At 36.6% G+C, this 22,700-nt stretch overlaps 2 protein-coding genes across 3 annotated transcripts in view; both read left to right on the plus strand.

Annotated features, from left to right (window-relative positions):
* Window positions 1-6,787, plus strand: part of NSMCE4A (NSE4 homolog A, SMC5-SMC6 complex component) — a 48,149-nt gene extending 41,362 nt beyond the window's left edge. For both annotated transcript variants that reach the window (XM_007478867.2, XM_056803161.1), the window contains 6 exons: window positions 3-93; window positions 355-449; window positions 2,302-2,350; window positions 4,697-4,788; window positions 4,885-4,988; window positions 6,602-6,787. In XM_007478867.2, the coding sequence (XP_007478929.2) occupies window positions 3-93; window positions 355-449; window positions 2,302-2,350; window positions 4,697-4,788; window positions 4,885-4,947 (390 nt within the window). In that variant the 3' untranslated portion in view covers window positions 4,948-4,988; window positions 6,602-6,787. The remainder of the gene's footprint in view (window positions 1-2; window positions 94-354; window positions 450-2,301; window positions 2,351-4,696; window positions 4,789-4,884; window positions 4,989-6,601) is intronic.
* Window positions 6,788-18,557: 11,770 nt separating this feature from the next.
* On the plus strand, window positions 18,558-21,936 carry LOC103101299 (uncharacterized protein C10orf120 homolog). Its single transcript, XM_007478885.3, has 3 exons — window positions 18,558-19,182; window positions 20,515-20,590; window positions 21,088-21,936. Exons 1-3 carry the CDS (start codon window positions 18,989-18,991, stop codon window positions 21,886-21,888), a joined length of 1,071 nt encoding a protein of 356 aa, XP_007478947.2. The 5' UTR covers window positions 18,558-18,988; the 3' UTR covers window positions 21,889-21,936.
* The last annotated feature ends 764 nt before the right edge of the window (window positions 21,937-22,700 follow it).

The raw sequence follows: 22,700 nt of genomic DNA on the forward strand, positions 1-22,700 counted from the left end.
AGTTGAAAAAAATGGAAGAATCCCACCAAGAGGCTACAGAAAAAGAGGTAGAAAGGATCTTGGGATTACTGCAGACCTATTTTAGAGAAGAGCGTGAGTGTGACTTCAACTTATAACTTGATGCATTTAGAAACTGTTATAAAATTTTAAGTAAATTTTAAATGAAGTGATTAGGCATTTCTTTTTATCCTAAAAGTCTATTTAAAACAATGATTTTTAAGAATATTTTTACAAACATTTTTATAAAATATGTTGCCATCTTTTAGTTCAAATCACTTTCACTCAGGAAATGCTGTCATATGAACTTTGGTATAAAGGTATAACTTCTTCTTTTCTATTTTTCCTTGTTTATAGCTGAGACTCCTATATCCTTCTTTGACTTTGTAATTGATCCAGATTCTTTTGCCCGAACTGTGGAAAATATCTTCCATGTTTCCTTCATTATAAGGGTAAGACTTAATTAAAAAAATTTTAACTATCTATATAAGTTTTTAAAAGCTACAAACAATATGAATGCAAAATAATTGTTAAAGCTAGTTTTCTAAAAATCTTTATTTTTCCTCCCTATTTGAATACAGATGTTTGTATATGAATAGCCAAAAGAAACTCACACAGGTACAAACTAGTTGATGTTTTCTGAAACACTGGTTTTACCTTGTCAATATTGAATTAATTAAAATAAAATCAGTATTTTTAGTATAGCTTTGACATTTTAAAAGCTATTTTAAAACATAATTAGATTTGGATACAGCTAATCATTGAACCAATATTGAGATAATACTAAGATATTTTTCTTAAAAAGATGAAGACTTACTCTGAGTTTCTAATAGAAATTATGTAATTAGGGGGACAGCTGGGTGGCTCAGTGGATTGAGAGCCTAGGTTCAAATCTGGCCTCAAACACTCCCTAGCTGTATGACCCTGGGCAAGTCACTTAACCTCCATTACCTAGCCCTTACCATTCTTCTGCCTTGGAACCAATACCCAGTATTGATTCCAAGATGGAAGGTAAGGGTTTTAAAAAAGAAAGAAAGAAAGAAATCATGTAATTAGGAGATGCATTTCCGATTGGTAGTACTGTACCAACTTTAAAGCAAAAAACAGTTATTATATATGTAAACATATATAAAATCACTTGATTTATGTTCATATTATACCACTATAAAGCTTTCTAAAGTAAATGTCAGTCATAGAATGTATGAATAAATGGAAGAAAAAGTATTTTTTAAGCACTTCTATGGATTAAGTACTGTATTAAGTGCTAATGAGACAGTCATTGTTCCTAAGGATGCCCAAACTCAAGTTGGGGGAGAAAACACAAAAATGAGTTCTGACAAAGAGTGAATATGAAAGCCCAGAAATCCTAAGGGGGCCTCCAGTGTTGACAGTCTTCCCATCCACCTGAAACCTGTATTTGGTACAGATTAATCAGATACATGTGTACATTGCCCCCTATAATTGTTAAAAGTAACATATGTCCCCAAAGAAGTAGAAAACATCCCTATTCCACTCATATATATAGAATGTGCACAAAAGTTTTTTAGACTTTTTCCAATGTATGATCAGTTCTGCTAGATTGGTTTTCTGCTTTCACTTTTTTCTTTAAAAATTATTCTTTGTTAGATGAATTGGCTCTTTGTGAGGGAGGAAGGAAAAAGACACTGGGAAAAATTTTGGTAATATAAAAATCAAAGATATCAAATATTTTTTGGTTTTATAAAGTCATAATGTGAGTATACTTTGCAGAGCATTAAGTCAAAGACGGGTGGCATAATGAATAAAGCACTGATTCTTGAGTCTGGATGGATGGATGGATGGATGGATGGATGGATGGATGGATGGATGGATGGATGGATGGATGGATGAATGGATAGGTCACATAGATAGATCCTACCTTTGTCCAACTCTTGCTTGGATACTTTTAGTGACAGTGAAACCTCCCCTTTTGAAGACAGTCTTTCCCATTGCTAGACAGCTTTCAGTGCTATTTTTTTCTTACTGTAAAATTGGCCTGCTAAATGTTGCTGACTTCTAACATACCATTGAGGTAGCTGAGATTTTGTGTTTATTCTCAGCATAGATTTGTGTATATAGGTCTTTTCTAATGCCAAATACCATGATTTATATTACTGTCCACAGCATGACAGGGAAGGTAAGGAAAATCAGGTTTCTAACCCTTATTTGTACTGTTACCTCAATTTTCTGATGCTGTGTTGCTACTATTTGAGAGAGAGGCTTTGAAAATAAGATGCTTTCTCATAATAACATTTGGTAAAATAATGTATCATATTTGTGTTTTAGGATGGTTTTGCAAGGATAAGGCTTGACCAAGATAAACTGCCAATAATAGGTAATGATTTTGTTAAAAAAAATTTAGTTTATAGAGACTTTTTAAATTAAAAAAATTAAAAATTTCTATTTTGCTAAGAGCAACTGAGTTCTATTAGAAGGTTTACACGTAAATAAGATGAAGTTGTTCAAAACAATAAATGAAAGTATAGCTAAATACATTGTCATAAAGTCTGAGAAATGAAACAACTGGATAGAGCTCTGATACTAGGGTCTAAAAAAACCCTAATTTCAAATTCAGCCTCAGACATTCACCAGCTTTGATCCTGGGCAGGTCACTTAACCTTTGTCTATCTCAGTTTTATCAACTGTAAAATGGGGATGAATAGCATCTGTCTTGCAAGGCTATTGAGGATCAAATGAGATTATATTGTAAAAAAAGTTCTTAGCACAATGCCTGGAAATTTATAGATTCTAGATAAATATTTATTACCGTCCTCTAAATTTCCTTAAAGATTTCCTTAAAATGTTCCATTTTAGATTTTCTTCCTTTTTCTTTATTCTGTGTCTTTTAATACAGTGTGTTAGCATTCATTTGTTAATCCACCCGTTTCTATCTGCATTCCCAAATTTGCAGTTGCCCATCAGATCACCACCTGAAACCTAGCCTGTTGAAAACTAAACCAGTTGTCATCTTGCTCCTAAGAAGTACTATTTCCTATTTTTACTTTTGTTTTTAATCAAATTATTGTCATCCATGTTTTTCTTGCACTTATCTTTGGAGTGCTCTGCCCCTTGTTTGCTAATTCTCCCTTATATCCTAATTTAATTGTCAAAAGTTCTTGTCATTTCTTCTACCATAATTTCTCTTGGGTGAGATTGGATGAAATCCATTACTTAGGATAATGCTTTTCGTAGAAGTCTAAATATAAATACCTCATTCTTTTCAGTTATAAATGTCTCATTCATTTGATCTTCCTATAGTCTCCACTGTTCTAAAGTACTCTATATTTTAACAATTGCAATCATCTCCTTTTTTTTTTGACCTCTGAACCAATTTTATTTTTTTATTTTTTTATTTTTTTTTTAATTTTAAACATTATTTTGTTTGGTCATTTCCAAACATTATTCACTGGAAACAAAGATCATTTTCTTTTCCTCCCCGCCCCCTCTCCCACCACCTTTCCCTCTCCCATAGCCGACGCACGATTCCACTGGTTATCACATGTGTTCTTGACTCAAACCCATTTCCCTATTGTTGGTATTTGCATTAGAGTGTTCCTTTAGAGTCTCTCCTCAGTCATATCCTCTCAACTCCTGTAGTCAAGCAGTTGCTTTTCATCGGTGTTTTTACTCCCACAGTTTATCCTCTGCTTGTGGATAGTATTTTTTAGATCCCTGCAGATTGTTCAGGATCACTGCATTGCCACTAATGGAGAAGTCCATCACCTTCGATTGTACCACAGTATCAGTCTCTGTGTACAATGTTTTCCTGGTTCTGCTCCTTTCACTCTGCATCACTTCCTGGAGGTTGTTCCAGTCTCCATGGAATTCCTCTACTTTATTATTCCTTTTAGCACAATAGTATTCCATCACCAACATATACCACTTTTTATTTCTTAAGCTATGATGGTTTCCCATTACCTATCACATCCAGAAACTTCCCGGATCAATAAATCTTTAAATAACATAGTTCCTTCTTCCTTTTCAATCTGATTACTATTCAGAATACTTTTGTTCTATCCAGACCAATTTGTTTGTTCCACCCCCTTAGGTATTATTAATAATTTTTAGATTCATATAAACCTTTTTCTTCACTTAGAATTCATTCCCCTTTATTCTACCAACCTGTTAATTATTTCTTATAGTATGTAACACCAAACCCATGACTTTCGAGAAAAACTTCACTGATCACTCGATTTCATTTTTTCTAAACTTTCTCATATTTGTATGTCTCATATGTTCTTGTGTACAAATATATGCTGTTTTGAAAGTTTCCCTTTGTTTTATGTATGATCTAGCCAACTATATAGCAAACTCCTCAACATCAGTAGTAGTAATCTTTCCTTCCATAGTTTCACTCAAAATTCCTCATGTATTATTATACATACCAGAAGTACTCAACACATTTATGGGGAGGAAAATAATTGTTTATCCAATACACAATTACTGTTGAAAATAAAAGGAAGAAAATTCATATTGTTATTGTAATAAATTGATAATATGTTTATATGTCACATGTTGGATTGCATTCAATATATTTTAAATGAAGTGGCATATAATTATTTAATTCAATAACAAATGTTTTTAAATGTACAATTTTTATAAATTTTATAAATTTAAAATTTATTATAGAAGGAAAACTCTTATGATTTACTAATGTTTGAAATTTTTTTTTGTCTAACAGAGCCCATTACCCAACGTAATGAGGAAAGTGAAGAAGAAAGTACACAAATCAGACACCAAGATATTATATCACTGAGTTATCAAGATTGGAAGGTAAAGTCACATATCCTCATTTTGTGAGATCTTGACTTTTTATGTTGTTTTTAAGTCGAATGATATTTTCTTTAATGTTCTTTTTTTTTCTACCAGGACATTGTGAGAACTTTTGAAATTTCACAGCCTATGATCTCTCCTCCATGCTGTAGCAAGTGAAATGCAGTCTTTTAATGCAAACTGAGTTTTTACTGTCTAAGGTATGGTTCTGTGTTATTTTGCATCCAAAACTACTTTCCTAAATGACATATGCCATGGAGATAATAATTGGCTCTGGGTTCTATAGTTTTAGGTTCCTTTATATAGTTGATGTGTATCCCTCAGCTTCATTTTTCATAAGTGTCATCTTGACTGTAGGACACTGGCAGAACAAACATGATCAGCTAGCAAAGTTTATTCTTTGGTTAGAGTTCTGTGGTGATTCTGGCAAAAAAAAAAAATATTCATGTTAAAAACAGTTAGAACAGGAATTTATCCTTTTGAAGGAGCACCAAGATGTTTGACTTTCCCAATTCTTGAATTGATTTCTTTTACTGCTATTATATGGGGGAAAGTATATGTGGCTCCTAATTTCAAATTAAAAATTAAAGATTAGGAAAAACGGATTTCAGATAAAGTTGTAAATATTTCATTTGCTTGTCACTTTTTGACACCCCAGGAGTTAACATAAAACCTTTATAAAGTTAATATATATTTTGATTTCATATTTATTTTATAGCAAAATAACTCTGGAAATTGTTCATAGATAATTTATAAATATTGAATTAACAATTGATTGTATTTGCAAATGGAGCTTTTTTTAAGTTTTTTTTTTAGTTTCTTTTACAAAATACATTTTCATGTGGTAAAGTTTTTCTATAATGAAATTAGTCATCAGATGGTTTATGAAGAGCTTCCCATTAGCTGATTGTTGCACATTCTATACCCTCGAGCTTGGTAGAAATCTTAGGAATGGGTTGAAATGACATCCTTGTTATTTGAAGTACTTTTTAGGATTAATATTTTGCCATTAGTTATTGACCATTATTTTATTACCAAAATATAATTTAGCTGTTAATATTTTGACTTTTCAGATTTTATGACAATATTGTTTTTCATATCTACAGCTTTTGGTAGCTGTGTAGATAAACATTTTATTTTCCAGCATCCTGTTTGTCTGCCAATAAAAGTGGGAATAGCACCAAAAATTTGGTGTTGGGAGAAAGGAGGTCTCTATAGGGTCTCTGCCAGGCAATTGCAATTTCACTTAAGTAAATGAATACTAGGAGTCCAATAATAATGGTCATCACCAGCCATTATAATGTGCCTTTTTTAATCAGTCATGTTTATTTACATTTCTTTTTGGATAAAGCTTACTGCTGTTTTAGTTAACTGTTGAGGTTAAGGTAGTTCTAATCCATAGATTCCCTTTATTTCTTTCCTTGGCCTTTTGTGAGGGACCCCTCTTTGCCAATAGCCTGGCAATGACTTGGAAAATACTTAGGGGTAGGCGAGAAAACAGTTTCTACCAAAAAAAAAATACATTGAATACCTACCATCATCCCATGAAATTTGCTACCATCAGTGAGGTAAATTAAGTGGGATTATGTAAACTTTATATAACCTTCAAGCTTCTTTTGTGTAATGGTTTTCCTGCCATAAAGCTATCATTGATTTTGTTTTGACCTGTATAAAAATCAGAATAGCATGTTTAATATGTGATATGCCTTGTCTTGTATGTCTGTGGGGCTTTCCTGACAATCCAGCAAATTAAGCTATATTAATTGGATTTTATTTCAATTTGTGTTTTTGATTGATTATTCCTTATTCTTAGGTGATCCAAATGAAAATTGGCACCATGAATGGAAAGAAGCACATATCATTTATTGTATTATGAAACACGTTTTTCAGAGAATCATATGTTTAGGTTTTTTTATTTATATGTATTTTATTTTATAGTTTATGAAGCTGCCTTGTTTTCCTCTGATTAAAGAAATTCACTGCCATATCTGTTACATAATTGTCTGTCTTTTATTGATTCTTCCATTATTATAGTTTAGGATCATAGAACTTTATGTAGGTTATTTACTCATGAGTCTTCACAGGTACCTATGCAGATGACTCACATTTTTATATTCAGTTGCATTCCCAATTCCTTTTGCTTTAGTCTCCTATCACTATATACCTATTGGAACTTTCAAACTGGATGTTACAGAGACATCTCAACATGAAAAATTAACTTGTTTTTTCCCTGAAGACCCACAAGCCTTCCAAATTTCTCTAGTTCTTTTGAAGACATCACCATTCTTTCAGTCTCCCAAGTTTGTTACTCATATAGTGTCCAGGAGTCCTTGGCAGATTCCCACCCCCATCCCCAACATCTAATGAAAAAAAAATTTTCCAAATCTTACTGTTTCTGTCCTCATAACATCTCTTGCATCTGGATCTCTTTCCAGCCTTAATTTAGTCCCTCATCCACTTTTTTTCCAGATTATTGCAATGACATTTTATGGATAAGGAATATCAGCTATGCTGTCATATTGAATAATGTGCTCATTGGTTTTGCTGAACTATTTTTTAATCTTTAGTCCAAGGGAATACTCACTGGAAGGAAGTAAGGTGTAGAGTGACAGCAACAGAACTGTGGCCTATCTGACCATGACAGCCATTTGTATGATATAGGTAAATGGCTCTTTGCCACAGAACAGCTAACCTGTACAGTGTGGCATAGATATCTGGAATCTTTCCCACCTCATTGCTGAGAAGATACTAATTTCCATGAACTTCCTGGAGAGTTAGGGAGCCATGGCTGTCCCTACCACCAGTAACCTGGATTGAGGGCAGATGTTGTATTCTAGAGGTCCTAGGCATTCTTAAAATTTTAGAATAAAAGCTGCTTTTCATTATGGAGAAGTTAGCAGTTAGTACACTTGGCCAGCATGTTTTGTTATTCGGTCGTGTCTGGTTCTTTGTGTGTGACCTCATTAGGAATTTTCTTGGCAAAGATACTGAAGTGCTCTACCATTTCCTTTTCCAGCTAATTTTAGACAAGGAAACAGGCAAAAAGGGTTAAGTGTCTTTTCTGGGGTCACACACAGCAAGTATCTGAGGCTGAATTTGAGTTCTGGTCTTCCTGATTTCTAGTCATGTACTCTATCCACTACTATGCCACCTAGCTGCCCAACAATGCTTGGTACACAAAAAACATTATAGTCAGTCAATCCATTTATCCAAGCTAATAATATACAGGAATCGGTGAAATTATACAAATTAAGACAAAAGAATACTTAAGAGCCAGTGAGCTTTTTAAAAATAATCTCAGGGAGGGAATCTTTCACTAGGGAAGTCTGTTCCTAGCACCCTTTAGGATGTAGGAACTTGGAATAAACGATTGTGTAGAGAAGGGCCAGCTTCTCCACACATTTGGGGGCTCCTAGGTGATCTTTATCTTAACATTAAAAAATAAATACTTGTTTCTTAAATTCTTCCAAAATCTGCCCATTTGAGATCTTAAAGTTCTTCATTACTCAGGAGTTTATAACAGGACTGTCTTTCAAGAAACTGCAGTAGGTTTGGGACAGTGATGGAGTTAATTTATCATAATAATGTGGAGGCTTCAGACAACAAATAGTTTTTAAAAGTGCTTAAATAATACAAAATCATTTAATAGCAGCAGTGCTATATTTCTACCAATATTAAGAGTAATTGAGAGGCAGCTAGTTCGCTCAGGGGATAGAACCAAGCCTGGAGATGAGAATTCTGCATTCAAATTTGTCCTCAGGCACCCTGTAGCTGTATGACCCTGAGCAAGTCACTTGACACCAATTACCCAGTCCTTACCACTCTTCTGCCTTGGAAACAGTACTTAGTAGTGATTCAAAGAAGGTACAGATTAAAAAAAAGAAAGAAAGAAAAGAAACGTAGTTTAACAAATAGTGAATAGTAATACCAGTTCCTTTTGTCTGGCTCCAACCTCTTGTAGAGACCTTCCAATCCTTAGGCCTCCATATCTCCTCTGAAGGCTATGACTGTGAACTCTATTCAAGGCCCTCAGCTCTAGCCCTTAAGAAGCAGATACCCTTTCAAACTTGGGTAAAACAGAGAACAAGAAGAAAAGGTCAGGGTAGCTGAGGCAGCCCCTCAAATATCTGCTGCAGTTTATTCCTTAGCGCCATCAAGCTGTTGGGCTCATATGTGTCTAGGTATCGGTCCAGATTCACTTGTTCTCTGCTTTGGGGAAGCTATAAAAGTGAAATACCAAAATCTTTGGTTTATTTCAAGTAACCAGTGAGGGAAAGGGTCTAATGACTAGAAAGAGACTTGGTACCTTTGATAAATCTGTAGAAATTTAAAACCTGTTTCTCCAGAATTTTACACCTATGATCCCTCTCTTAGTTCTTTACCCCAATATATATACAAATTTTTAATATAGTACAAAGCTACCTCATCCTAAATGGCCAAAAAAAAAAAGAGCTAAACCAGGAAATGGAAATTAGAGAATAAGCAATACTTCCTAGAAGAGAGCAGGGGGAGGGAGAAATGGAGAAATCACCAGCCTTGTCTGCCTTTTTGGACAAAGCAGGACATTCCCATTCTTACTGGAATGAGATGTTAGAGAGGTAGAAGTGACAGAACTTGACGACTGACTGGATATGGCTGATAGGAGGATGAAGTGTTATAGTTGTGGCCCTGGATGCCTGAGGCACTAGAAATTACTAGGTAAGGTTGGAAGAAAAGTAGCTTTGGGGTAAAAATGAGTTCAACTTTGAACATGTTAAGTTGAAGACATACATGGGACATGGGACATCCATGGAGTTTGTGATATCTAAAAGGCAACTGGAGATATACTTGAAAACTGGGCAGTGGGAGAGAGGTTAGGGACCAGCAAGTACATCAGAGAATCATCTACATAGAATAATTGAAAATATGGGAGCTGATGAGATCACCAAATATAGAAGGAGAAGAGAAGATGACCCAAAATACAGCCTCTTAGGACTCTGAGACAACAGGATCTTGAATCCAAAAGACAAAGGAGTGGTCAGAAAGATAGGAAGGGAAACAGGAGAGAGCTGTGTCAAAACCCCAGAGAGAAAAGAACATCAAGGAAAAGAGTGAGAGTGTCCAAAGCTATAGAAGCTTCAAAAAGAGTGAGGATTGAGAAAAGTCCATTAGATTTGGAATGTAAAGGATCCTTTAGGAACTAGATCCACAGTTTTGGTTACTGCTAAGACTGAAGGTCAGATTGCAGAAATAAGGATGAGAAGAAAGGAAGACACTAATTGTAAAACTTTCTCAAGGAGTATTTTTAGCCACAAAAGAGAGGAGAGATACAAGATGTTAACTGTGGAAAGGACAAATTTTTGAGGATGAGGAAGATGTGTGCATGCTTATAGACAGTAGAGAAATATCCAGTAGACAGCAATTAAAGATTAGTGAAAGAATGGAGATGATAGAGAAGACAGTCTGCTAGAGAAGATGGGATGGAATGGGATAATGTGTATGTGGAGGGATTAGCCTTGCTAAGGAGGTAATTTTAAAATATTTTCTTTTTAAATTTGGAATTCCAAATTCCTGACTGTAAAGATGAATTTAGAGTTGTGACTTTAAATCTAGATTTAAATGGTCCCTAAATAAAATTCCCAAGTCAGTCTGGAAATTTATGGTAATTTAATTTATATAGAGGGAAGGAATTTAAGGAGAAGAGAGAGGGAGAGGAAAAAGAATTAATTTAAATTGCTCTGACTCCGGCTGAGCCAGGCAGGAGTTGAAGGCTTTGGCCAAAGGGGCCTCCCTGAGCCCAAGGGAAAAGGAAGTCAGTCTTATCACTCACCACAAGACCTCAAGGAAGCTGTCTGGGTGAGCTCCTCCAGGCTGAGTTCCAGGATTGAACTAGTGCCTAGGCTGCTCACAGGAAGTGAACAGCCAGATCCAACTTTCCGGGGAAAGAGTTTATGAGAGATGAAAAAAATCCCAAATATATAGACCTTTCACCCTTGTGTCTCCACCTCTAAATTTTCACATCTACTAATCACATCAAAGGCTTTCTCCAGGACTGCCCATACTTTTAGTTCTCACCTTCTTTGATTAGTTCATATCTTTTGAGCTACTTCACACTTCTTTGTTAAGTTCACCTTTTGTTAGTTACTTGAACTTTTTGTGATTAATTTAACCTTTATAGTTACTTAACACCTTTTTGTATTAAGGTCTAAAAATAGACTTAGCTTAAAGTTCTAGCTTCACTATAAGTTGAAAACTAAGTACCTTCATTGTTCAATTAGGAGATTACAACTTTATCTTACCCTAAAGTATGTCTAAGTAGGGTGGAGTAATGTAAAGTACTAAGTTCTTGATTCTGTTAAAGAGTGTCTTCAAGTATATCTGAGTAGGGTGGAGTAGTTTTAAAATTCACACTCCTACCCACCCACCCCCACTCCTCCACCCACTAAGAAGGCAAGCAATATGACATCAAATATCCATGTACACTATGCAAAATATACTAAAAGAGGTTAGTCACTTCCTCATGTGAATAGGGATTGGGGGAGTAAATAATAACAAAGTATCTGGGGAATATCAGTTGAGAAGGGAGAAGAGAGCTATCATTGAATGACTCCTACCTAGTTTATACAATTTAATTTCCTCATGATGGAACAAATGCTAGGCACTGAATTTGCACACAAAAATTAATGTTCTTTCTCCTCCGAAACCACATTTCCCCCTAAGAATGGCCTGAATGGCTTTAGTTTTATTTAAAACCATTACCTTGTATCTAGGTGTATGTATCTAGGACCAAACACAATACTACTATTCCTACATGCCCTGGATCTGTTACTTAGAATCAGACAGTGGGTAACAGCCACTAAACGGCATCCTTTCCTTCTGCTAGTACCAGCGCTAGTTCAGGGATCTCTTTGGATCTCTTTCTGTCCCAGTGTTTCCCATGCTGGAGTCCTGTCTTAGCCTTCATTCAGTCGATGAGCTTCTGGAATGCTCCATGTACACTCCTGGCCATTTCTGACACCCTAAGTTTCTTGCAGTGGAAAAATGACTTACTGTGACGACTTTTTGACTCAATCAAAATTCAATCTGCTGCATTTTCTAGATTGTTGTGAAGAAGGGATAGTAGGAAGCTAGACTTTAAGCTTTTCATTTAGCCATCCTGACTCCACTATAACAAGGCCTTAATTTGTTCAGAGAAATAGGGGAGACAAGGATGAGAGAAGGGGAAAGGGGAAATTACGAAAAGTTTGAGAAGGAAGAAAAAGTTTTGTAAAAGTTACTGGGTGGTGGGTAGGATAGTGAGTCTTCGTAGGGTTCTCTGAAATCATCCTCTTCATAATTCCTTAGAGCATAATATTATTCTACCACGCTTATATACCATAACGTATTTAGCCATTCCCCCATTGGTGGGTACCCCCTCCCATTTTTCAGTTCTCTGAAACCACAAAAAGGTGCTATATTTTTGTATATCATTAGAGTTTATTTTTCTTAGGACTATTCCCTCTCAATATCTTCCTCTCATTTTTTACTCTTCTATTTCCTTCCTGTTTTCTAGTTGAGTGAACAGTATTTTTGTAACCATCAGCTTGTGTATGTATCTTTCCTGTTTCCAGTTCTGATATATTAGATTTAAATATCAACCCTCCTCCCACCCCTTCTGATTTGCATAGTCTTCTACTTGTCCACCCTGATTATGAACCTTTTCTTGCCTTGGGGCACAGTCTCTCTCTGTAAATGTTCCCTGTGGCCATTCCTGTGTAGAAATGAATTCTCACATTTACCATGTCCAAAAGTCTGTCTCATTCCTTCTCACCCCCCCACTCCTTTCACCTCCAAAAGTCAGGTAATATTATATAGGTTGTACATATATTAGCATATACATATTTTCCTATTTTGTGTAATAATTTTAATTTAATAATAATTATGTAATATAATTTCCCATTTTCTGATTTCCATATTTGTCATTGTATAAAACAAGACAGATATTGCTTTATAAAGAAAAAAGAATGGAGAAAAATGCAAAATTAATACACAGATAACTGTTAATGTGGATAAAATTAACTCACCTTAACAAATGGAAGTAGATGCCAGAATGGATTAGAAAGCAGAATCCAACAATAAACACAGCATTTACAAGAAACATTTTTGGAAAATAAAAATCGACAAAGAAATAAGAGGCTAGAGAAATATCTATTGCATATCAGATGAACTAAAAAAGTCAGGGATATCAATCATGATCTTAGATAATACATCAGCAAAAATAGGCTTAATTAAAATATATGAACAGAGAAGCTAGATTGTGATGAAAGAACCCTTAGAAAATGAATTAATATCAGTACTTATATGTGCACCCAATAGCATGGCATTACATTTTTTTTTAAGTATAAAAAAAGGTAAACAAGTTAGATGGAAAAATATAGTAAAACTATTATTGAGATTTCAAAGTATCCCTTTCAGACAAACAAATCTAACCAAAAAGTAAACAAAGAACAAAATTAAACCTGATTTTAATTTTAGAAAAATTAGAAATGACAGACTTATGGCAATTGCTGAATGAAAATAGTATACTTATTTCTCAGCTGTGCAGGGTGCCTTTACAAAAACTGACCATGTGTCAGGGAAAAAGGCCCTCAAAAATGCACAAAAGTGGAGAAATTGACCATTATTTGTTGAGCATAATGGAATGAAGTTATATAGGGGTCACTGAAAGATTGAAATTAACTAGAGACCAAATAACCTAATTTTGAAGCATTGGTGGGTCAAAGATGAAATAATAGAAACAATAGATAATTTCGTTAAAGATAATGACACCCAGTGTTTTCTTTTACAACATGACTAATATAGAAAAGTGTTTTGCATAACTGCATAGGTATAATCTATATCAAATTGCTCGCCATTTCAGGGAGAGGAGGAAATATGAAAAGAAAGAATTTGGAATTCAAAATTCAAAATGTTTAGAATTATTATTTTAATTATTATTTTATTTTTTAAACCCCTTACCTTCCATCTTAGAATCTATACTGGGTATTGGTTGTAAGGTAGAAGAGTGGTAAGGACTAGGTAGTGGGGGTTGAGTGACTTGCTCAGGGTTGCACAGCTAGGAAGTGTCTGAGGTCGGATTTGAACCCAGGACCTCCAGGGCCAGACTTAATTCACTCAGCTACCCAGCTGCCTCTGAGACCAATATTCTTAATGAACAGTGCCCCCCCCCCAATTTTTAAATAAAATATTATCGTAGGTGTTATAGCAACATATAAAAAAGACTATACAAGCCAACAAAATTAGGTATACCAGAAATGTGGGGCTAATTCAATATTAGTAAAACCATCAACAAAATGTAACATAAAGAGTAACAAAAATACGAATATGTCAATAAATGTGGGGAAAGACTATTGAAAAGTTACAGTGGAGTTCAAGGAGATACCCAGTGCATCTGATGTTCTTATCTTACAGCTCCTTTCTAGCCCTCCATTGCTTCTGCCTGTTCCCCTTACTCTCTTTTTCAGGAACCCTCCTTCTAGACTTCTTTTGCTCCCTTCTCCCCATAACATTATTTTTGCCTATGGCCATACTTATTTTCTATTTCCTTTCCATGCCCTGGACCCTCCCATTCTACACTCCACCCCTCAAGCCCTTCTCATTTCCATTCCTCTTCCTCCTCCAGGTGTGCCTCTATCCCTCTGACCCCACCCCCACACATTTAGGTTTGCCCATCCCCCATCATGCCACCCACATTCTCAGCTCCTCTCTCAGCCTCCCCACCTCCACCCTACCCTCCTCCTCCTCTGGCTTCCCACAGACTCTACACTCCAAAAGAGTGAATAATGGCTCCTCTGAGGGCATGTTTCCTCTGAAGGAAGTCTCAATGAATGACCAAAGAGGGACTGGGATGGGGATACTCCCACCTTTGATTAGGAACTGGCCCTGCTTGATGGCTGCTCACGTTGGAGGCCATTTTTCAGGCTTTTAATCCAACCTGGGTGGATGGAAGGGCTCTAAAGCATTCTCCCTTCTCTCAGGGAGAAAGACAGGCCATTGTGGAGGCCACTCATAATGCCCAGAATGGGGACGAGAAGTGGTGGCCATTAAAGGATCCACAACAGGACCTGAATAATTTTGAGGACTCAGTGAAGTTACAGGATGCCAGGGATGGACTAAAAGCAATGTGCAACTGCTCTACCCATCCAGAAAACTGGCATAGATGGGAGTATGTCATTGGCGATTGTTACAAGGAAATCACTTTAAAAGACTGATATATATTAATTTAAGGTCGCCAAGGAATTCAGCTATGTAATTCCTAAATGAAAACTCAAGTCAGCAATAAATCTTTTATGGAGTTTAATTACAATAGGAGTAAGAAAGGAATTAGAGATAGAGAGAGAGAAAAAGGGAGAGAAGGGAATAGGGCTTAAATATCCCTTCTGTTTAGGCTGGGCCAAAAGGCCCAAGCCCTTAGATAGCTGGGGCAAAGAAAAGAGATCAGTCCCTATTACTCACGTGACCAAAATGGAGAAACAGTCTCAGAGGCCCCCACCTTCAGCTTCCTTCAGAGCAAGCTTCTCAGAGCACACTGCAACCACTCCGGCCAACTCCTCAACCACCTCGAGTCTTCAGACCCCCCTATCCTTAAGGAAACCATCCAAGTTCCCTCCCCTCAGTTCTCACATCTACCAATCACTGTCCATCAATTTTCCTGTGCCAATGGAGGCTCTAGCTTAACCCAGGACCGCCCAGAGGCTTTGCACATGTCTGTTGAAGGTCATATTTTCAAATAATTAAATCTTTGCTCCTTTGCTACAGCCCTTTCTAAATCCTGTTAACCTGAGTAGGGTAGAGATTGGAATAATTAAATTTTGATCTAGGCTGCAGCCCTTACTCAATCCTGTTAGGACTGAATAGGGTGGAGATTGATTCCAAGTATCTCCATTGTATCAATTCTAAAATCAATCATGACTCAAAGAAATTCCTGTTCTATGCTTAAGCATAGGTCAAAGTCCTTTCCATTGTTCAGCAAAGGGTTTCTGTCCTAAAGTAATCTTAAGAAGGGAAGGAGAAGGAACCTCCCATGCCAATGGGGTTCACATTCCAATAGACAAGACCCACTATCAATAGGAAATTTTTCAAGTATGAAATTTCCCAATGGTGAAATTTCCAACATTTATAAGTCTAAGAAATGTTGAGGTTTACATGATGATGATGAGCTTCCCAACCAGTTTTAGGATTAAGCCTGTACAAGATGCTCCTATCGGATGTTGGCACTTTGTGTTTCTTGGATACTGGAGCCTCCAGATCTGTCTTAAGGAGCAAAACCAATTCTGAATGAGCCTCCATGGGGTGTTCCAATGTGTTGGGGTGTCAGGGCAGCCTCAAAATGATGGTAAACTTTCTCCTTCCCTCATGTTATAGGTCCATAGAATGCTCATTCCTCCTAATGTGTGATTCCCCCATGAATCTCCTATGTAAACTCAGGGCCAGAATAGCTTGCTCTCCAGGTGGTTCTTTGTCTCTGAAGTTCCTTGTGGATTCTCTGACAATCAGGAGATAGTAACTCTTCCCTTTGAAATTCTAGCAGATATCCCTGACTCCCTCTAGGCCTCTTCCTCTTTGGATGTAGACCTGCTTGTCAGCTATTTCTGTTAGTATTAAGATAAAAGGTGGTCCCCCACCTTCTATTCCTCAGTATCCTTTATCCAAGGAAGTTACTGAAGGAATATCCCAATAATTGATTCATTAATTAAGCAAGAAATAATAATTTCACGCAACTCCCAATACAATTCACCAGTTTTCCCAGTAAAAAACCTAAGCTAGGCTCTAATGGGAAGCCTGTTTTGTGTAGGATTTGTGTGCAATTAATTCACATGTAATACCTAGGCATCCAGTGGTGCCAAACCCTGTAATTACCATCTCCTCAATCCCTAGTGAAGCTACATATTTTACAGTGATAGATCTCTGTTCTACTTTCTTTTCTATTCCTATTCATATAAATTCTAGAAAAATATTTACTTTCAACTGAAAAGGTTCCCAGTGGACATGGACTCCCCTGACTCAGGGGTATGTAGAAAGTCTGACTTTATTCTCTTGGATTTTTACAACTGGACTTAGATCATTTTTAGGGGTGCTGGCTAGCTCTTTCAGCTGCCTTAGCTGGGAGTAGGCCTAGACAACCTTGAGCCAGGCCTGATACCCTCCTAAGTCAGTGGTTCTAGGAAAAGAGAGGAACTTCCCTTCCTCTATATGTTTATTTACTTTGTGCTGTGCCTTTCCCAAGCCTTTCATTAGAAGATTCATACCCTCAATATTTTCCCAGGTTGGACAAAAAGAGGAAGGTCTACCCATGGCCTCAGAGAGATACAGTTTAGCACTTCAACCATAAAATTTTTTTGCTTTAAAATTAAAAAGTTGTTTGGGGTGGCAAAAAAGAGGATACAGATTAATATTAACTTTTCACAATATTTAAAATATCCTATTTAGTTTTTTCTGATCTGTACAAATTATTTCCAAAAACATAAATATGAAATATACTTTTGTTCTCTAACTTTGTTTTTATAATGTGGCTTTTTATGTTTGTGGGAAATGAATTTGAATTGTGATATTTTGTGTGAAATCATTTCCCCTTTGGCTTCCCAAGAAGAGTTTGAGTTTAAGGCTGAGACAGTTTTGTTTTGTTTTATCCCAGACTATGAAACTGAGTTGGGAACTCCTTTTATTTACATCTTAAAAGGATAACAGAATTTAGGGTTGGCCTGAGCAGCCATTTCTTGACCCTCTTGAAAGATTAGGTAAAGAAATAAACCAGCAAGCTAAATTCGGCGGCCAAAAATCATATGGCAGAGAGGAAAAGAGCCTGGTGGTCTCCTTAAGACCCATCTCTTGTGATGAAGTAATGAGGGAGGAGCTGGGGTCTCTAACTCCACCTTTTGGTAACTATTTACCAATCAGAGGTATCCTGGGATGTCCAGGGGTGCCCAAGAGGTTCTTGCATTTTCTTTCTTCTGGCTACCCGGGCTCTTTTGCTGAGCTCTCTTTTGTCCTGCTCACTCTCACTGGTGCCTGTTCAGATTGTGGCCTGGCTAGTTTAGATGATCTTGAGGAGTTGATTAATAAATTAAATTAAGAAATATTGCCTCTCAAGAATTTCAATCATAAAATGTTTTGTTTTTCTTTAAAAACAAACAAACAAACCCTTACCTTCTGTTTTAGAATCTATACTGGGTATTGGTTCTAAGGTAGAAGAGAGGTAAGGGCTAGGCAGTGGGAGTTAAGTGACTTGCCCAGGGACACACAGCTGGGAAGTATCTGAGGTAACATTTGAACCCAGGACCTCCCATCTCTGGGCCTGGCTCTCAATCCACTGAGCCACCCAGCTGCCCCCTCAATCATAACATGTTAAAGCCATGTAACCACTTGAAGCTTTTTTGATATATGGTATAAGAGATTGATTTAAGCTCACATTCTATCAGAAGTTTTCCCAGTACCTCTTGTTGAACAGGGATCTCATCCCCCAGTGGTTTGTGTTTGGGGGTTAAGATCTAGGTTTCTGTATTCAGTTGCTTCTGGATCTTACTTATCATTGTTTCACTGACTTTGTTTTCAATTTTTTTTACCCATAATAAGTAGTTTTGATGTTTATTGTTTTAAAATATAGGTTAAGGAGGCAGTGTGATGTGGGGTGGTAAAAGAGGGAATGGTTTCAAGGATGTTCAGGTATTGCCTCTGGTTCATATTGCTGTAGCTCTTGGCAAGCTGATGAACCTTTCAATGCTAATGGGCAAATCTTTAAAGTGACAAATTGCTGGGCAAGGTGTCAATCTGCCATGGCAGAGTTGCTGACACTAATGGCAGGTCTACCTTCCCAACCTCTTTGGGATATATTGCCTCTCTTCCTCTCTCACAGCTGCCACACTAGTGTATTTAGTGCCTTCATATCCTATTTCATAATTGCTTCAGACTTGGCCAGTGATGACATAAGAAGTGTTTGTGACCTTTCCTCATAGCTTGCCATTAATTTGCCTGTAAACAAACCCAAGGCAAAAGCAAATGTTCATTCTGTGCAGTTATCTACTCCAAACCCAGAGAGAGCAGTATTTGCAGACTAGAGGCAGAATATAAAACAGAAAGCAACTCAGAAGGAAAGAGGAGGAGAATTTAGTGTAAAATTGTAGGGCAAAATTAGAGGTTTGAGGACAAAGGAATACAAGGCACTAAGGAGGACTGGAAAACAACCATGTTGTATATGCAATTAGAAGCAGAGAGGGCAATTGCTGAATGGCTACTGAGAGAAAAGAAATCCTTGCAGGGTAGCAAAACACCTCCACATACAGAAAATTCTATCTCTGAAGAATCCTTTTTGGACAGTGATCGGCAATCCCATGAACCCATCAAAGATTCAGACTGGTTGACATTAAGTGCACAAGAGCAGTAAGTATCACCAGATTCCCCTTTTGGAGAAAGAATAAAAGGTTGTAAATGTTTCTTGTTCTCCTTTGGAAGGACAACTATTTTTCTAATGAGAAATAACAATGCTTATGGGACTTTGCCCATCTGTAGAGAAACGATTTAATTTCCCAAGAGGGGAAAAAAAAGGGAATGAGGTCTAGACCCATATTTTACTCCTAGTGATTTATTTCTCTTCTATCAATGCAGTTTGGTGATTTATAATTTTAGACTTTTTTGGGACACTTAGAGAGGTTAAGTAACTTGCCCAGGGTGACAGAGTCAGAATGTATGTATGTGTAAGACGCAAGTCTTAAACCCATATCTTCCTGACTGATGCTGGCTTTCTATTCACAATATCTTCTCAGGAATAGGTTTCAACCAGTAAATGAAATACCCTAACCATAACTATACAGATTATTATGCCTTTTGGTTCATTCATATCAGAAACTATTTAAAGACTTTTTCTTCCTTTTGAAAAAGTTTTAAATAGAACCTGTTTTTGTTTTTTTCCCAATGGTGTAGAGAACTTAAAAATCAAAGGGCTGGACTAGATGGCACCGAGGGTTTCTCTTAGTTCTCAATCTATGGTCTTGTGTTCCTGAGAAGGAAATTGCCTCAACCTATTGAGATTAGCACCTGCTCTGCGAATCAGTTTTCACGAGTTCCCAGGGGCAAAAGTTAAATAATAGTGCCCAGTCCTTTAAGCAGCAAAGCAGATACCATAGGCCTAGATCTCAGAGGCCAGTTTTCTCTGTACAAGGAATGAAGCATTAAGTACTATGTATGGAGCATTGGGTTTAGAAAAGTAAACCAGTCCTTGTTCTCTAAGTGTGATAACGTAAAAAAGGTAAGTCCTGTGGTCCTTAGGATTACAGTGGCAAAGAAGATGTTAATGCCACTTTTTAAATGTCATTTCCATTGATCAGATCAGATTATCACAGGGCCCCCTATCTGAATAAATAGAATCTGAAGTTCTGTTTACTGTGGTGTCCTTTGATTGCTTATGGGGCTTGGGAAGCATCAGCCCTCTCTTCTGCTTTTACTTTCTATCCCTACTTTTCTTTTAAAAAGGTTTGAGGGAGTGGATGGGAGACCTTGGGGACCAGAGCGGAGGGACAGGAGCAGGGAAAGGGAACACATACATAGGGGTCAGCAAATGTTCGTGGTAGGTTTTGGACTATATATATGCCCCACAGATACAGGGAACCTGCCATGGTTTCTGAAATTGCACCGTTTGACAGTATCAAAGAGTCTAGTCACATTTCACTTCTCTCTAAGACTTTTCTCTCAGCCTGATTCCACCTTATTTTCCAGGTTAGCCTGGGTCAAAAATACTCAAGACCCTCGGATTGCCAGAGGTCTCCGATCCCCTCTAGAGAAAAAGATCTTGGTAAGCCAACTACCATACCAAATCATCATGCAATTTGGAGGCTACCAGAAAGAATGAACAAACAGGTTGAAAGTCTAGAGGTCCAAATGATAATTTTAATTTGAAGTTTCTTTTGGCATTTTTCCCCGGCTATTTTGTAAACTATGAATGTACTTTTTAGATTTTTCACATATGATCACCCGACAAAAGAATTTTTTTTTTGTTTATTGACATGTAGTGATGATGCCTCACAAAACAAAATCCCTGAGAGAGATGCTTAGTAATGAAGATGTTTGGGAATACTTGTATAATGAATACATACATGGTAGTGAAGGGTAAACGTAAAGATTCTTTCCTGTGCTATACAATAAGCTATTAAACTTGTATTAAAAAGGCCTCCTTTTGTGGCAATTTTAAAATATTCTGATCCTGGTATTTTCCACAGACAGCAAATATTTAAAATATGTTTTTTGGAGAAAAGTCATCATAATTGTAAATTTTGTACTTTACTTTGACAGCGTTTAGGTGGAACACATAGTGCAGCTGCAAAAAAATTGTTAGCTCAAAAATATCAAGAGGAGCGTAAAGGCATCCATAAATTCAAGTCTTCATCTCTGGACTACCGGCTCAGCCGAGCTGAGGCTTATTACACCTCCAGCAAACAAGATGAAATTATGGCTCAGTTGCAGAGGTATTTTTCACCTGATTCACAAGAGGATTCAGAACTATTTGCAGAAGAAGAAATATGGCATCCCCCAAAATGGGACTATTTAGTAAGTGAGAGAGAATTAAAGCAAATAGAAAGGCATATTTATAGAACAGAACATGCTAGAAACCTTAGAAGCAAAATGTACTTGCCACACTCTGCCAATATCCAAAGGAAAAAATTTCTTCCAACTGCTTGGACAGCAGAAAGTAAAGAGGATAGAGACAACCAGAAAAGACCTAAAACAAGTGAGCAGATGAGAGAACTGGCAACAAAGCAAATCAGAGAACATCGAGAGCGCATGATACGAGGGAGAGAGGTTATGCAAAGTCAGATGGAAAAGCATATTCACAGAATCCCCAAGCAGTTTCCTCTAGTTTCCAAACCTGAGGTGAAGAGAAAGCAAGTAAGAGTTTATGATTGGGTTGCTGCTTATCCACTTCTCCAACCTCGACATGGAAAGCAGCTGGAAATAAGAATCCTTATTGAAAAGTCAAAGTTCAAAGGGGAGAAAAAGCAGGAAGAGAATAAAAACAAAATGCCAACTTGTTCAGTATTCTTGAAAATACCACCATTTTTGAAGAGTAAACTAGAAAAGATGAATTCTTATTAAAGTTAGATTTCTAAGGCCAACGGGGGGGGGGGGGGGTGGGAGGGAGGAAAAGAAAATGATCTTTGTCTTTAATGAAAAATGCATGGAAATGAACAAATAAAATACTATAAAATTAAAAAAAAAGATTTCTAAGGCCAAAGTTTAAATATTTTGGATGAAAATACTTTTTGTGGCTTTTAAAATAGAAGTTATAATACTAGATGATACCTCTATAAAATTAAATTGTGAAGGGAATAAGAAAGAATAAAAAAGTTCATTTTTCATGTTGGAGGGGTAAGGCATGTATAACATAGCAGCCTAAACTCGCTCTTAAACCTCTGAATAGCCTTGATGTGAGAATTTAAAATTTACTTTTACTAGCAAAGGTAGACTCAAAAGTATACTTTTTCCTCAAAGAGTTGGGTAAGAATAAAAAAGAAGTAGGAAAAAGATAATTTAGGAAAAGCATTTTATTCAGAATAGCTAATCAATTAACAAGCTTGCTATATGCCACATGCTGTGCTCTGGGCACAAATAATGAAAAGGTCCCTATTTTAATAGAGCTTACATTCTAATAAGAAAGACAACAAATCCATCTATAAACATATGCTGAAAAGAGGCTAGAAATAAGATGACTAAATGTAAAATTTGGGAGGAAGGGCTGATGGGGGATCAAGAAGGAAGAGGGGTGTTTGAGCTGTATCTTATAGGAAGAAATTTATTTCAAAGAGGGAGTGCATTCCAGGAATGAAATGAGGCTAGTAAAAAGGTGAGGAAAATGGGGTATAGGAGTGTTATGAATAAAAAAAAAACATTGAGAAGAAAAGTCTGGG

This window comes from Monodelphis domestica, chromosome 1 (assembly GCF_027887165.1).
Source record: "Monodelphis domestica isolate mMonDom1 chromosome 1, mMonDom1.pri, whole genome shotgun sequence".
In the NCBI taxonomy this organism is placed as follows: Eukaryota; Metazoa; Chordata; class Mammalia; order Didelphimorphia; family Didelphidae; genus Monodelphis; species Monodelphis domestica.